Raw genomic sequence first — 16,915 nt, forward strand, 5'->3', positions numbered from 1 at the left:
CTTTTTTTCTTTATCCTTTCGAGGCTCTCAACTGGACATTAGCATTCCCACATACAACCCCACATACAAGTTCAGTTCTTGTCTGAAAGTAGCCACAATGCTAACCCAGGGAAACCGTTTGCTGTTTTGGTTGTATTTACCATAATTACAAAACAAACTAATCGCAATAATTTTCCACTAATATGTTCCAGAGTCTGTGGTGTACTTCATACAGTAAGGGCTGGACAAAAGAAGAAGTCTTATTTCCAACTTACTCTTGTGTTCAAACATAAAGTTCCTCTGGGAAATGTCTGCAGACAAGTTCAGTGTTGAATGTGCAAATGCATTCAACAACTGTGAACATCAACTTTAACTGTGAGCATGATAACATGCTAACATTGGTGTTAAGCTTAAGGCCCTGCTTTAAGTAGACTTAAGCTTTAGAGACCTGATGGCCCGGAATTAGAGTATTAAGTCACATTAAATTTGTATTGTTTGTTAGTGTTGTCTTCTGGATCTGGATCAGTTTTTATTAACGTTTGGGACAATAATAAAAACTGTAGTTCTATTTTTAATCCATAATATTTCTGGTATTTATATCCTTCTAAATATTGATCTCTTCATAGGAGATCATTGGCGATGTAATTTACATGCCGTCGGTGTTGCATTCCACTTTTAAACAAATTTTCCAGACAATCGATGTACTTTGATGAACACAGTTGAATCAATTATATTGATTTGTTTCTACTCAGGCAGCCTTTCCAGGTGGCTTTTGTTAGAGTTCATGAAGGCATCATGGTTTTAAATCTGTTTAACCAGCCGTTTCCATGCTGCGACCAGGAAGTACCCACCAGTAGCCACCCAATGACCAAAAATCCTGTTGCTCTGTAGAAGTCCAAGTCCTGCTCCTAATTTGAATTAGGAACGCCTGTCACTGCTCCCTTTTTAGTGATTCTGTGAGATTATGTCTGCATGGGTGCTCTGGCTGCAGATTAAACATGTCTGGGATGAAAGTGGGCGGTCTTTGCATGCATTCACACAGAGGTGAGCAGCCATGCCAGTGAGGTTTAAGGCATTAAACCTTTATTGTGTTGTTTTTGCTGTGGTTTAACCATCAGATAGTGCCCAGCAACCAAGCAGCTAACAGCTTTAAGAACTATATTTGAATCTCAAAATATCAGCATTACAAGTTTGAGTTTAAAACAGTTACCAGTTTTCATCCTGATAGATACTTTCATCTATTTCAGTTCAGACACCCTAACCCATTTCTCAACATCCAAATGGTTTCAGACTCCCACGCTGACTCTATTTTGCAGCAGACGTACAGAGCAGCCAGTGTGTTCGTAGAACTGACCCCACAACAGCTCTTTCATCAGGGCTGCCAATAGGGTCACAAGTTCAGGTCACCACTCCCAACTCTGCTAACTACAAGCACCATTTGGCACTGCTCCAAAACACATACAGCTAATACGCAAATTGATTTGTATATCAGTTTCCCTTAAATTATATTGGTTACAACAGCCAAAGGTCAATTATCTTCAGGCTGCAGCGCCTCAAGACCAAAAATATTAGCTGACTATGAACCAGTTGCTCATAACAGCATACTGTTCAGAGTGCTGTTAAAGCATGTTATTATTAGCAAGCTACGTTAACTAGCTTCCACTTTACTTGTGGAAATGTTAGCCTAGCTTGCTAGAAGGTATTAAAGGGATAGTTTACCCTCACATTTTATTACTGAGTGTTTGAGTCCACAAAGCATTTTGGGAGTTTCGGGGGTTAACAGCATTGCAGCCAAATCCAATTAAGTTAAATGGTGACCAATTCTTCAAACTTAAAAAACAGCAGAATTTTTTAATAAAGTGCCTTCATACTGCGCCTGTGGTTCCATCCAAGTGTATTTGAAAAGCACTGTTTTAAAATTTATTTTAGCCTTAATGTCTGCTGTTATCCACGCATGTATATGACATAATTTATTTTATGTTTTTAGATGCCATTAATGAACACAATTTCAGAACATTCTGAGCACTGGTTGATTTCACCTAAAAAGCTGAAGAGAGTGTTGGTGAGTTTTAGAGATGTGGATGAAACAAGTTGCAAGTGTAGCCTATAGCCCCCAGAAACACCCAGATATAGTTGACAGTGTGTCACCTACCAATGCTGACACTAAAATGTCAGTCAGCAGCTCCTATAGAAAGCACATAGTAAAACCTAACAGGAGGCTTGAAGCTTAGTTGTGTTGTTCCAGCTATTTCCTGTTAAAGAAACATTATTGCTTGACTTTTAAAGTCAAGTAATAATATAATGATACAGTCCTGTAGCGTCTTGCAGCAGTCATTGAGCGGGGACAACAACCGCCAAGAATCCCTGACTTAATGTTTAGAAAATGTGTGGCATCCAGATAGGCGCCTGAGATACCAGGCCCGTTAGAGAGAGAGAGAGAGAGAGAGAGGGAGAGAGAGGGTGAGAGACAGGCGCTAGGATTTGTTGAGAAGGGTGAGACAAAAGGGGAAACAGGACTGGCTCCACTTAGCATGTTATGAGTCACAGGTTCGCCGAGGGTCATGAGCTGCAAACGCTTTCATGAATAAAACAATTGAGGTGCTCAGATCCCAGTTCCAAACTCAAGCCTCCAGTAGGTATGTTCCTCTGGGAATAGATGGCGGGTTTCTTTCGGCTTATTCATGGCTTTTGAGAAGACATACTGCACCTCTCATAACCATACGACTTATTAAACTGGAGGATGGGGGCAGAGCAGACCAGATTTTTCACTCCCAGTCCAGGCTTATTAGTAATAATACTATCATTGGTCTTGCAGCAGGATATGGCCTTTTTTGTTTTCATGATCAACTCTGTAATTTAATATTGCAGCAGAAAATCAGTCTTGATGTTTACCAGAGCTCTGAATCATAAAATGAGACAAAAGTGATTTTGCTGAGAATTTGCTTGTTCAAAAAAAGAAAGAGTCTCTGGTCTCAGAGAGAGAGCAGACGAGCAAAAGTGTTGTTAGACCACAGACAGTGTGACAAGCGGATTAAAATGCCCACAGACCAGGAGAGCTGGACCTCCGCTCTCTATTCACCCGGCCCAGGCACGTCGTCACGACAACCAAGGACGACAAAGGGCTTTCTCAGGCTATTGAGTGCTGTGAAAGAACCATGCCTGTGTGCGAGCGTGCACGTCTGACTTGCAGTGGAGATGTGGCTGTACAAGCCGTAGGTGGTAATGTATGCAGACCGTCCACAAACAAATGAATACGCATGCACGTCCCACTGCCACCTCCTTAGTATTCTGCCACACAATGACCATGACCAGCGCGTCCTAGATGACGTGATGCTTCATCGAGCATATGGCCAATCTGATTCCAAACCGCAAACTAGCCACAGAGAAGCCTGCTTTGTCTTTTTGTAAACAGAATGGAAATTCCTTTGTCCATCTTTCCCCCCCTTTACTATGGTAACAGCTCTGAAATGATCAGGTTTGACTGAGATACTTTCCTTGAGTTGAATCAACATTGCTTTCTTTCACATTAAAGTTGCAGTGTGTACAATTTAGTGATATCTAGTGGTGAAGTGTATTGTTGCAGCTGAACACCCCTCACCTCATCCTTCCCTTCCACACATGAAAGAGAACCTGTGGTAACCTAAGAGAGGATCCCCCCCCCCCAAGTAAATATGAAGTATTTAAAAAAAAAGGGCCCATTCTAGTGTAAATAAAACAACAATTTGTATGATTTAGAATAAACACACTCGTGAAACTGCTATATTCAATTTGTCAATAGACTCGTTCACCTAAATCTTTCACACTGGACCTTTTTAAGTAACTACTTATCTCAGTGGTTTACGCGAGAATTACAGAGTACTTTACTTTGGTCAGTGTCCAATTGCTTGGTATTAATTTCGGCCTGGATGTAGGGAAAAAACGCTAATATGTATTTTTCCAAATTCAACAAATTCCATCTCTCAGCTCACTAAATTACATTTTTCTTGTTTGTTTACAAATTATAATCCCGTTTCGATTTTACATGACAACTTTTATGCGAATCAAAGAAATCCGATCAAATGGGTTGATTACCTCAACCAAGATTATGTTTTGTGTTTTTTTGAGAGCAGGTTTGTGCAAATATACTGCTTAAACCAATTTACATTGAATTATGTGGAGGAGTGAAACACGACACTAGGAAGATTTCCACATTTTGGTGTGGATCTTATTCACGGGGTTTATCCAGGATTTTAATTTCAGAGAGACAGGGCGTTTATCAACTCTGAGAATGGTTCAAGGATCTTAAAGAAAAAAAAAGTTGTGCAATCAGTGTGAAAAATGTAGTGCCGATCCACATAAAATGGATGTAGATAGTGAAATGTGGTTTCATCAGGAGACTGTTGGGCCTTGATGGCAGTATGCGGCCGTCTAGATAATTACATGTTAACACAGCTTTCTTCGTAACAAGAGAAAAGCTTCATGATGGGAAAATTCACACTTTCACAAAACGTGTCTCTAGTCCTAGGTCATAGTTGAGGTAGAAGATATAGATGTATAGAAAGTATAAAAGATTTAATAGCATAATGAATTCAAACAATGTGTACACCTGCAATAAGCTGCTTCCAGCAGCCCATGCTTTAAAAAAATCGTTGCTTTGTCAACTGTTTGTCCTTTTCTCACGTTGTCATCCTCGGTGTGGCCGACTGCCTGACTTTCCAGAGAAATGAAGTCTGTACTTGTGGCAGGATTTGTTGGCTGCTGTCCATGCTGTTGTGGCCCAACGCCGTTAGCAGAGGCTCTTTGTAAGGGTCTGACCACTGGCCACACACACGCACACACGCATGCACACACGCACACACACACACACACACACACACACACACACACACACACACACACACACACACACACACACACACACACACACACACTCTCTCCTATTAATTTAATTGTATGGTCCTATTCAAGTTGGTTGACAAAATGCTGTTTGAAGTAGGTTGGTTTGACGGCAACGGTTTCCCATCGCACTACTTTCAAACATGCACTTTCAAAACTTATAACCTATGACAATGAGACGACTCTGAATCAGCCTTTTAGTCTTCCATCCCTTCGTGCTCTGTCATATTGAATACATTTTAAATGTATCCTTGGGACCGCGAAAAACTATACATGCTTTCGAGAAGGCTGTATTTGACTGCTCTGGAGGGCCACTTGGGTCTTATGGTCGATTGCTTCTTCTCTAGTTAAAAAGTTAAATTGGCCCTCAGCTGCTATTGTCAATCATTTTCATTATCTCTCTCTCCCTCTCTCTCTCTTGCCTTCTCTCCGTTTCATTAAGCCCATCTACCCCCTGCGTGTGCTTCCTCCTGACTGCTCTTTGATCCCTGTGCCTGTTGAATGTTGAATGTTGAACTGAAGAATTACAGCACCATCAGTTACAGTCTGTCATATTTCCGTGACAGCACCATACTCCCCTTTCTCCCAAGTAGTCAAGGTCAGAGGTTCAAAGGCTTTTCAGTTATATGCTCAGAGAAACCAGTTGCACCTTGCAAAGAAATTCTCGATCTGCCCTCCACTTTGACTGCTGTCCATATTGAGTGGAAATATGAAGTTCCACATTGCATTATAACAGTATATTATACAGCATATTAAGGATAACAAAATATGCCAGTTGTAATGATTTATAAAATAAATAAATCTCCAAACTGCTGATTATAAAAATGAAGAAATATCTAAAAATAAAGATATTTTGTTAATTAACCAATAATTTGTGAAATAAATAGATTTTTAAAAATCCATTAAAAAGCTTTTTCATGATCTGGTTTACGATTCTTGAGTTAATGTCCGAAACACATTTTTATGAAAAATATGTTTTATCTGTAATGTTAGTTTAAGAGACTTGTCATAACAATTTTGGCAATGTATATCCTCAACCATCCTCAGCAACTTTAACAACTGATATTTAGCAGTTAAGCCTTTGCTAGCTACCACAAGCAGGGAAAGGGTTTGATTATTAACGTTAATAATGGCTCTGTTCTATTCTAGTGTCACCTGACAGTGTGTAACCTGAAGCAGATTAATGTAATTTTGTTCTTCAGTGAAAATGCATTTAATTAATATAAGCTGCTTTTTGAAGGATAGAGAGCATCAGTAACAGATTGCAGAAGATGAAAGTCCTTTGGTCTTACAGTGGATGTCAGTTTGTGTGTGTCATGTTGTACCAAGCAGCCAGGCTTAACACCTGCTTTTCCCGGGGATAGATATACTGTCTCCAGGGTGAAAGGATCCTGTCATATATTGAGCAAAGTGTGTGTGTGTGCGTGCACATGAAAAAGTGTGTTGTGTTTCGGCACTCATGTAGATATGTGCGTGGAGTCTCTCTCCAAGGGAAGTGGCTTTTATCCTGTGTCCGTTGATCGCAGCCACTTGGTCGGAGAGCTGTGAAAGAGACACTATTCCCTCCAGCAGCAGACAGAGAGCCCCTTCAGCACACCGGAGGCACCGAGAGAGAGACCCTCTGTGTCTGCATGTGAACTGAGGGGAGAGAGAGATGGCCATTGACCCTAAAAGAGGCAACGGAAATGGAGAGGGGCCAAACTTGTGTACATCTGTCTCTCATAATATTAGCACTTTCACTAATATAACCATCTTAGTAGGGACACACAACCAGTAACTACACTGTATGTGGCTGTGCGTAAACTCATGCTTTAGTCGAGCATGATGGGATTAGAGTTCCAAGATTGGAGATCTGCTGGTTATTATATTTAGCCTTTAGGGCTTGGGCACAACACCAGCTGTAAGAGCAAAATTGTGCAGTGTAATCAGTTTATTTCAGTGAAATTACATTGATCAGTGGTTTTCTGGAGCCAAAGTAAATTTCTGGTTGCTTTTGAGTAACATTTAACTTTGACAAGCTATAGACTGACTGTAGTCAACTGAGTCAACTTCCTTAACTTGCCACAAATATAACTGAATGCAACTAATACACAGCCCATGAGTAGGGCAATTAATGCAACCAAAGAAAGTCTTGGTTGACTGGAATCTTACCTGCTCCTTGACGTTGCACTGAGTGCACTCTACCTAATAGACACATGGGCCACATTAATTATAAATAAAGAAACAAAGTTGTTTATACATTTTAACCTTAATGCCTGACCAAACAGTGTTAACTGTAAAATTAATTCAGCTTACTGTTTTCAAGGTTTTCACCTATTGTTTTTGTTATTTGAACAAAGATCAGCCACAAGTGTCTGGAGCAAACTCGATGTAAATGTTGAGAAATCATTAAATGAATTAGACGAAGCACTCTATTGAGTGAACTGAACTGCTGCTGATCAAAGTACATTCTGAAAATAATAAAACATTGTCTCATATTCTTTACGATGAAGAGTAAAGAATTTACACTTTGACGACTGGAGTCAGTGCAGAGAGTGCAAATTGTGGTTTGCAGTGGGGCTGTTTTTGCTAGATTTGTAGAATGAAAACCAGCAGATAAGGGTATTTTCTGAACTTTAAGTCATCTGTATGATCAGCAGTCTCCTTCAACATTAAAAACTCACTAGAGAAAACCCAGCAAACCGTCCTGTGGGCGCCAGACATTTCAATGACGTGGTTCTTAGCGTGACTCTATCAGCCTCTTGAATATCACCCAAACACATATGCCAACTCTGTATGCCTTTTTAATTCAGTTACAAGTGTGTACTGGCAGATGCTTGTGCCTGTTCTTTATCCTCTCAGTAGTATCCTGTGTGTTGTCATTGATGGCCTAGCTGATCTCATACAGACCCTCTGCTACCCTCTCTACTGTACTCTCTCTGGACGGGATCCACAGATGCTCGTGTTGCAGAGTCTCGGGGCCCCGGGCGAGACGCCAGTCGACCCACCAGGACATAACAACACAAAGCAGTGCTCCATGGCTCCGGGCCCATTGTCCCCCACTGTCCCCGTGCTGCTGACCCCACATATTTTATGAAGTCTTAGGCATTCCAGTGGGCTGTCATGGCTCATTAGCAGCTTTAGAAATGAACTTGCACAGCAGACTCTCTCAGTGATTAATTAACAGGGGCAGAGGGAGAACGTGAGAGCGATGGGGTTGGTTAGGGCAGAGGTTCACTGATGGGTCCACTGTCTGAAGAACGAATAGAAATCAATAAATACACACATACACACACACTGTTTATTGGTGTTGGTATGTCCCACCTGCTCTCAACTAAAAGAAAGTCTTAGTTCTGGGTTTAAGTGGAGAGTTTAGTCAAACTTTCCACTCTGAAATGATTGCAGCTCTGAAGAGATCCCTCATATATTGTCTGTTTATTTTTTTATCTTTGCTTGAATGTGAATATTTACTCCATAGTGGCTTTGTGACCACCCCATCCCCTCTCCAATTCAGCTGACAGTCTAATGGGATACTAGTGGTTATTTATAGTTTGTTGGACTGTGCCCCATGGACAAACAGGCCGCATACCAGACCCAACTGATGAACTCTTTAGATTGTTGGTGAACAGCATGGGAGGAACCGCCCCTCTGAAGGCTGGGAGAGGTGTTTGTATTACTACGAAACGCCTCCTCATGAAAAGGAAAAGTAGATGTTTCGCTTTCACAAGACTGGTGAAGTTTACAAGAATAATGTATTTGTTCTGGCTATCAGCTCAGAAGTAAAAGCGTGCTGATTCATGCTACTGTAAATTCACAAACTTACTTAAAAATTCACAAGTAAGGAGCAATCTAAGTTAAAGAGTTCTCCTTTAGATGATGGACGAAGTGAAAATGTCGCAGAGCCTTAAAAGGTCTTGGATGTCAAGAGAAATATTACAACACAGCTGGATTTCTCGTGTCTGTGTTCTTCCCCTCCATCTCATCTTGTCCCAAACCACAGTTATTCACTGTGATTTCATGGTAGTTCATAGGAAGCTATCAATGCTGGTTGGTAAGAGGAAGTTCCCAAGGCTATAAATATGTGGACTGCAGCATGATGAGCGGTCAAAGAGCAGTTGAGGATGCCTACTCGGAGCAGCAGTGAGAATTTGTCTAGAATAGTTCCCAGGCCTTCTGTTATGAGAACAAAAATCCAACTGTACAAGTTTGAAGCTTACTTGACTCTGTAATTGTTTAAAGTTGTAATTGAACCCACTGAATGCTTTGCTTAAGAAAGCACTGTGTTGTCCCTTATCCCTCGAGCCTCATAATTCCTTTAGTTGTAAGTCAGTGGCCTCATTTTCTATCATAAAAATATATTTCCCCACAAAATACAGCCCCCTCTCTCAAATAGCCCCTTGCTCACATGTACATTTGCCCAGCTCCTGCTATTTGCAGATAAAAAACTCAAGTGTTCGGGCAGGTTATCCACTAACCAGATGGTCATTGGTTCCATCCCATGCTTCCCCATTCGATGTGCCGAATTGTCCCTGGGCAACACTCAACCTCAAATCACTACCTATGATACAAAAATTGCTGCACTAAGATTTTGTGTTTGAATTGGTGAGTGACAAAAAGCACACTGTAAAAGTGCTTTGAGTGGTAATGAAGAATATATAAGAACTATATAAATACAACCCATTCACACGATTGCTCTCCTTTTTACTCCAGCTGTTTCTGGGCAGTTTTTGACTGAATGCAATCTGAATTAAAATAAAGAAATAATGCACTGAAACGCTCACTTTTATGTTTCTGTGAGTCTTTGATTGAAAGGTTGCCTTACTGGTGTTGACTGAGGTCAAACTGTGGAACTTGTGGGTTATGCTTTAATATCTTTAATGGAATGGACTGAAGGCACATTCACAATATTGTGGGCAACAGCTGCTGTGTGTGCCTCACATTATATATATTTTATATTGTGTGTTGTGGAGTTGTGGTGCACCGAAAGTTCAAAAATGTTGCACTTCAACCTTAGCTGATGACTTTTATGGCCGCAACTAATCGCTGACCACTCCTTGAACTGATGGACAAAAATGTCAAAACCGTACTGAGACCAGGATTTAGTGCATGGCACCTCCAGGAATTCTTTAACAGTGGGGAACATGCAGCTCAAGAAGCTTTCACTCTGTCCCACTGTACAACTACACTTTGTACATCTACTGAGCCAGCTTCTCTGTGAGGCTGTACAGCAAAGAATGAGCTAAATGTTAACATAGAAGTGTGCAAAAGGAAATTAGTTTGAAACATACTGGTAAGCCGATTTTATTTCCTGTTAACAGAATGAGGAATTTGGTTTCCAACCAAGCTGAACAATATCTAGCTGCAGTGACTCCTGACCAGCATTATTATATTGGTTAAGGGAAGGGAAAGTTACAGATCTGGTTTAAAACAGACCATATACATTTCACAAAAAAACACAAAAATAACCCCACAATTTTCTCGAAACCTTAGTCACTCAGTCATTCTGTTGCCTAAACCTAACCACGGATGGACACTGGATATGTAGCCTGGTTTCTTATGTAACACTCATGCACTCTGTACCATCATCTTCCCCTCTGGCTGCTCAGTATAACCCCTCATTCATAAAAAACAAATGTTTGGCCTCTGAACATGATCCAGAAGATTTAGTTGTTTTAATTTGTATTCAAGAGTGTAGTCTTTCAGTTTAGGAGCAGGACTTTTAGATTTCACTTTAGATTTTGTAATGCTTTCTGTCAAAATCCTGTGGTCGCACTCCAATACCCACTACTTATGCTTGGATTTGCTCTGCTTGTGCTCTGCTTGCGCTCAGATTGTGGGCTTGCGCTCAGATATTTTGCTTCACAGAAACATTTTCTGCGCTCCATATTCAGCGCTCGTACTTAGGCTGCTTCTTTGCACTTCTGTGTCTGTTTTAGCTTTAATTCCATTAGAGTGTAGGTCACTATAACTGGGCTCATGTAGTACCACTCTCAACGGCTTTATTACTACACTGGCTTCTCTCGAGAGGCTGCACTCACAATAAGGGAGGTACGATTGTCATCACTACACCTGGCATTCTGTTGGTTGGGGAGCAGAGGAGAAATCCAAGAGCAGACTTGTCACGTGTGCACAGAAGCAGCATGGGCACGAGGAAAAGAGCTAAAGCTTTTTTCAAACAGCAGAGTTTGAGCACAAACAAAGGAAATCCAAGCACAAGCAGGGGCTATTTGATAATGAGTCCTGCTCTCTAATTGAAAGACCAGTTATTATGTTTCAAACAAAGCCTATTTGCTGTTGTAGTTTAATTGTGTAGAAACGTGTTCGTAGGAGACAACATAGCGGAGGGGAGATCTGGTAGGGAGTATGAGCTCTTTTATAAAAAGAGCTCATATCTGAGAGCTCAAGATTGTCATGAAGACTTTTCCTCCACTGTCTCTAAGGACTGTGTGAATTTTCAGCCCTGTTTAACAGACACACCCACACGCACACACACACACACACACACACACACACGAACACACTGAACTCAACCCCTCTGACAGTGGGCGTGGAGGTTATTACATATTATACTTCTTATTCTGCTCATGAATAAGTAAAGAGCAGGCCTGAGACACACTCAGCCCACTTAGCAGACACATACTAAGACACCTGCTCCTTGATGGCTCCGGGTCATATCCACCCACACCCACACACAAAAAAACACACACACGTTCACACCCACGCACAAATACAAATTCCCGGTCTCCTCCCTTTCAGCCCCTCCTTGTCTTTGTCCTGATTGCAGCCCCAGGGGGTAGACAGTTAGGTGAGATGGCATTGTATGTCTAATGTCTTTATAGCAATCTATTCACACTTCAAAGTAACAGAGCTCAATATTTAGTTTATATGAATATCACACTCTTATTGACACATGGCAATGTCCTTCTTTTCTTTCTCTGAGTTGTGGAGAATAAATAATCTGACCAGGCATCAGTTTTAATATGAAATCTGAGTATGGCTTTTGTAGAGCTTGCTCCATACGCTGTGTGTACAGCACATATTTATTTAATTGTATCTGATCTCTTCTCAGCGAGGTCAGTGAAAGGTCTGAGGAACCTCTTCAATATTTAAAGGTGTTTTTATCTCTAATGCGAAGGCTCTCAGTGTCCGCAGAGCACTCTCCTTAGAGGTGTTGAGTGATGGCTTTGGAAATGGGAAATGTGAGTTGTTGTTGTTTTGAATGGTCCACATGTGAGTGATAGTCTGGCTGCTGGTGCTTGTCATCCAAGGAGCACAGGGACGTTATAACCAATGAGCGTGTGTAATCATGAACCAGATGTTGTAACATTCTGAAAAACAAGGTGTTGAGAGTCATCGTGTATCTTGCTCACCGTCTGTCACTGAGTCACGTCTCAGTATGTCTCTTCTCTCTCTCTCTGTTTTTACAGATTATGAATCATTCACAGACAGTGGAAAGAATGGGATATGACTCCAGGTGATAAGGTGAAGGAAGACTTCTGCTCAACAAAAGACAATAGATGGTGAGATGTTATTTCCAATTGTATTTGGATCTTGCAAATTGCTTTTAAAGAAGAAGGTTGGCAATTCTATATTCAATTTTTTTGTAGATTGAAAAAACACAAAGTGATAGTGTGCTGGCAACAATTTCATCTTCTCAAACTAGGCGAGGCACTGAAAATCCCACTTGGTACCCAGCTAAGGATAACAAATTAGGGAAAAAACTATTTTATGTAAAACAGTAGAGTGGTGTGAATTTGCATGTAATTTAATTGACGTAAAATAATCAACATATCCCCAGCATGGCTCCTTTAGATTCTTTTTTGTTTTTTCGGAGAAGATGACTCAATATGAACATGATCTTGAACTATTTCTTCTGAGGTTGAATTTAATATCAACGTGTGTGCTTGTGAGTGCGTGTGTGTGTTTGTTTGTGTTTGTGTTTGTGTGTGTGTGTTTCTGTTTGCAATAAGACCATTTTCTTGCTTGCTCACCACATCTTATCATTTTCTCAGCCTTAAACCTAAGCTTTCCAAAACTCTTAAACTTGTACATTACTCAGCTGCATGGAAGCCGCTTTGGCCTCATTAAATGTTGATGTTAAACCTCAGACATCTGTTCGTGCAGCGCTGTAACCCCGCTCTGTTTTTCCCTTCAGAATATTTGCCATGCTACATGGGAAGGTTTTGAACTCCACCCTGCTCTTGCTCCTCATCCCCATCGTCTTTGTTTCCGCCCATGGTCGCTCCTACCCCTGGTTTTCCCGCAATGACACCGAATTCCAGCACCTGGTCCTACACCCAGACCCCTCTGTGGGGACGGTGTACGTGGGGGCCAGGGACCACCTCTTTCAGCTGGACGGATTAGATGGACTCCGGCTAGAGCAAGAGGAGCTGACTGGCCCTGTCAGCGACAGCAAAGACTGTCTTCCCCCGGTCACTGAGTTCAACTGTCCTCAGGCCAGGAAAACCAGTAATCACAACAAACTACTGTTGGTGGACCCTAGGGCATCGGAGCTGATCACTTGCGGCAGTGTCCACCAGGGCACCTGCCAGAAACGCAGGCTGTCATCAATAAAAAAGGTTCTCTTTTCCACTGAGAGGCCTGTGGATACTCAGTATGTTGCGGCCAATGATCCATCAGTGTCAACTGTTGGGCTGGTGGTGGATTTCCGTGGCGGGGAAAGGACAGTCATGTATGTGGGTAGGGGCTACACCGCCAGCCACCCACCCATCTCGACCCGCCACCTGTCATCAGTGCCCATCTTTTCCTATGAGGAGACAGCTAAGCTGGCTGTAGCCGGGCGCCTGTCGGAATATGACCACCATTTTGTGACGGCATTCGCACGGCGCACATATGTGTACTTCTTGTTTTACCGCCGAGACATCAAGTCTGCATCAAGGGAGTACCGCACCTACGCCGCCCGAGTGTGCCAGGATGACACCTCCTACTACTCATATGTGGAAGTTCCTCTTGTCTGCCGATCCCCAACCTCTCCCTCGAAGACATACAACCTGCTCCAGGCAGCCCAGGTACTTCTACGTGTTATATATTTATTTATAGTCCACGGATCAACAATGTAAAATAGCAGTAGTTGAATTACTTTCCTTTTTGTCAGAGAGTATGATTTTAAAGTCTTGTTTTCAGAAATGGGATTCCGTCAAATGTTCCACCGATACTCTCTGTGTAACTTTCCGAGATGTTCCCATGCTTTTGTTGCAACAGGTGGGACAAGGTGCAGGCCAGCAAGGCGAGGATCTGCTGGGAGTCTTCTCCACCCACATCAGCTCCATAAACAACAGCCCCTTGGATGCCTCGGCCCTGTGCGTTTACCCTCTGGATGAGCTTGATAGACACATTGACTCCACCCGTGACCTCTGCTACACCCAGGATGGGTTTGTCGAGGGAAAAGGAGAGGTGGCCTACATAGAGTACGAGGTCAAGTCCAGCTGTGCCAACCTGCCCCTGGTAAGCGTACAGGAGAGTAAGGGATTTGTATGTTATATTTTGGTGTTAATGCGTCAACATCAACCTGATGGCGATGCTGACATTTTCTCTAATGGAAGAAAAGCTAATATATCTGGGTTTTTAAAACAAGGATTCTGTCAATAACTTGCTCTTTTGAAATTACTTTTTCTCTCTGCTAACATCAGCAGAATTGTCTGCTAAGGGATTTCCTCGTTGTGGTTGTTACAGTTCTGATAATTGCCCGGGCTATCGTTATGAATTATTTCCTACCTTGAGTATATTGACTTACTTGTTTTCACTGTTCTAAAAAAAGACAAAAGAGAGAGAATATAAAACCAAATAACAAGCAATTGCTTCACAGTCAGATTAGGTTGAGAAACAGGACTAAATCATTGCTGTATGGAGGGTCGGAAGTCTTGTAATGAGTTGTTGAAAAACCCCAGTGCTTACAAATGCCCCAGAAGTAGGTTTGCCCAGCTGCATCCCTCCAGCGCCGCCATCCCCCTCTTCCCCCCACCCCGCTGCCCTGCATCCGCTCTGGTCCTGCCAGTCCTCAGAACCATTTAATGGGATCGTTAGGGATCAATAAACCAAACTAACCCTGAATCAGCTGGGCTGCTGCTTAATGAGCTCTGACAAGGAAGGATTGGAGTTCTTTTGAAACCCACTGACATAAGAGGACAGAGAGTGAGAGAAAGGAAGGGGGGAATGGAAACATAGGAATAGAGAGATTGTTGCACGGACAGTAACAGGGAGAAAAACAACGTGGAGATGGAACAAAGGAAAACAGAGACAAGTAAAGGAAAAGACAACAGGAAAGATGTAATCTATAACAGTTTCCCAGCGATGTTCTTTTTTTAAATAAACAAAAATAGAAAAAAAAAAAAAAGGTTGTGTTTTGTATTCTCCATCAGGCCAATTATCTGTGGCAAGGGCTAAAGCAGGATTTTAAGTGCTTGTTTGGCCCAACCCAAAGAGTCTCTGAATGAGTGTGTTTTAACCTGTGGTGCAATCCTATTACGATGAATTAAGAGGATTCTAAGGCTCTGGGGCAATAGAATACAACCACTTAACAAAAGCTTTCTGTTGTGGCCTGATTTCTGTAGAATACCCTAAAGGCGTATCCCTGTGGCTCTGACCACACCCCAAGTCCAATGGCGAGCCGGGTACCTCTGGAAGCTAAAAGCGCGTGGCACACCTCATCCGTCCGGCTCACTGCTGTGGCCGTCAGTGTCAGAGACGGACACAGCATCGCCTTCCTAGGAGACGCCAAAGGGACTCTACACAAGGTAGCTCATCCCATTGGCTGACATACATGTTTTTATTTTTGTGCCAGTTCCCTTGGGCCCTTTATCCTGCCCCAGCATGCACTAGGTGGCAGGCAGGGAGATGCCCCGGGACAACCAGTGCATCACAGGGATAAAAAAGATGTGTTTATCGTGGGAATGTTTAGCCCCTTAGACAATGTCTTAGTAGGGTAGTTTCCATATTTCTGATTCACCGCACAAGTGTTGGGGCTTACTGAAAGTTGTGATCCGGATTGCCTTGCCCTTGAGGCTGTTATCATCTGCTCCTTTTAAGGATATCCATGAATCATTCCTCAGAAAAGCAAACACACCTCACACCACATAAAACATTTACCATTCATTTCAGGCATTTTTCTGTCCAAGTCTATGTTGCTTGTCCAAGTATTTATGCATCGCTATGTGACTACAGCCTGGAAGATTCCAGTCGTTCTGACATTCACAGTGTTCCAAAATGCATACCGACATGATCCCATGCTTAATGCATTTGCTTTTTGTTCTCGGGCTTCAGCGTGTGTTTGTTGGAAACTTTATGCATTTTTGTGCTACTGGAGTAAGATTTTTTTACAGGACTGGTGGAATATGTGGCCCAAAATAGATTTGGGCTTTTGGTCTCATCTTTACCAAAAATAGCTATATATCACCACCTTCTGCATAGATCTGATAGTTACATGCAGAGACTTAGATACAGGGTTTGAGGTAATAACTCTGCTATGAGCTGTTCAAGTACTGTGTGTGTGTGTGTGTGTGTGAGAGCGCATGTCTATCTATAGTTATGAGAGCCAATTTAGTTTCAGTACCATCATTGTGAGGAAATTCTGATTTTGCGAGGACATCTTGGCTCATCCTCACTAATCCAATGGGCTGTTTGAGGGTTAAGAGGGTTTTTTTGGTTATGGTTTAGAGCTAGGGTTAGGCATTAAGTTTGGATTGTTAAGGTGAGGGTAAGCAGCTAGGGAAAGCATTATGTCAATGAGTGACCTCACAACTAAAGACAGACGTGCATGTGTGCGTTAGTGTGTGTGTTTGTGTGTGTGACAGAGCGTGAACGAGAGAGCGAGTGTGCGACATGGAGCCAGACACAATGTTTTTAGGGAGCAGATCAAAGCAGCACCCCATGTAGTGTAGCCAGCTGAAGTAAGCTATTGTAACAGGATTACCGTATCACAGCAGGTCAAATTCCACAGCATCCAAATACACCACTGTGTGTGTGTGTGTGTGTGTGTGTGTGTGTGTGTGTGTGTGTGTGTGTGTGTGTGTGTGTGTGTGTGTGTGTGTGTGTGTGTGTGTGTGTGTGTGTGTGTGTGTGTGTG

At 42.2% G+C, this 16,915-nt stretch overlaps 1 protein-coding gene across 1 annotated transcript in view; it reads left to right on the top strand.

The window, feature by feature from the left end:
• plxnb1a (plexin b1a) overlaps window positions 1-16,915 on the top strand; it is a 75,566-nt gene that overhangs the window by 15,422 nt on the left and 43,229 nt on the right. Inside the window, exons 2-5 of the mRNA XM_062391756.1 lie at window positions 12,261-12,353; window positions 12,989-13,862; window positions 14,056-14,298; window positions 15,405-15,587. Of these exons, the coding sequence (XP_062247740.1) occupies window positions 12,999-13,862; window positions 14,056-14,298; window positions 15,405-15,587 (1,290 nt within the window). The 5' untranslated portion in view covers window positions 12,261-12,353; window positions 12,989-12,998. The remainder of the gene's footprint in view (window positions 1-12,260; window positions 12,354-12,988; window positions 13,863-14,055; window positions 14,299-15,404; window positions 15,588-16,915) is intronic.

The sequence above is a fragment of the Platichthys flesus genome, chromosome 7 (genome assembly GCF_949316205.1).
Source record: "Platichthys flesus chromosome 7, fPlaFle2.1, whole genome shotgun sequence".
Taxonomy (NCBI): Eukaryota; Metazoa; Chordata; class Actinopteri; order Pleuronectiformes; family Pleuronectidae; genus Platichthys; species Platichthys flesus.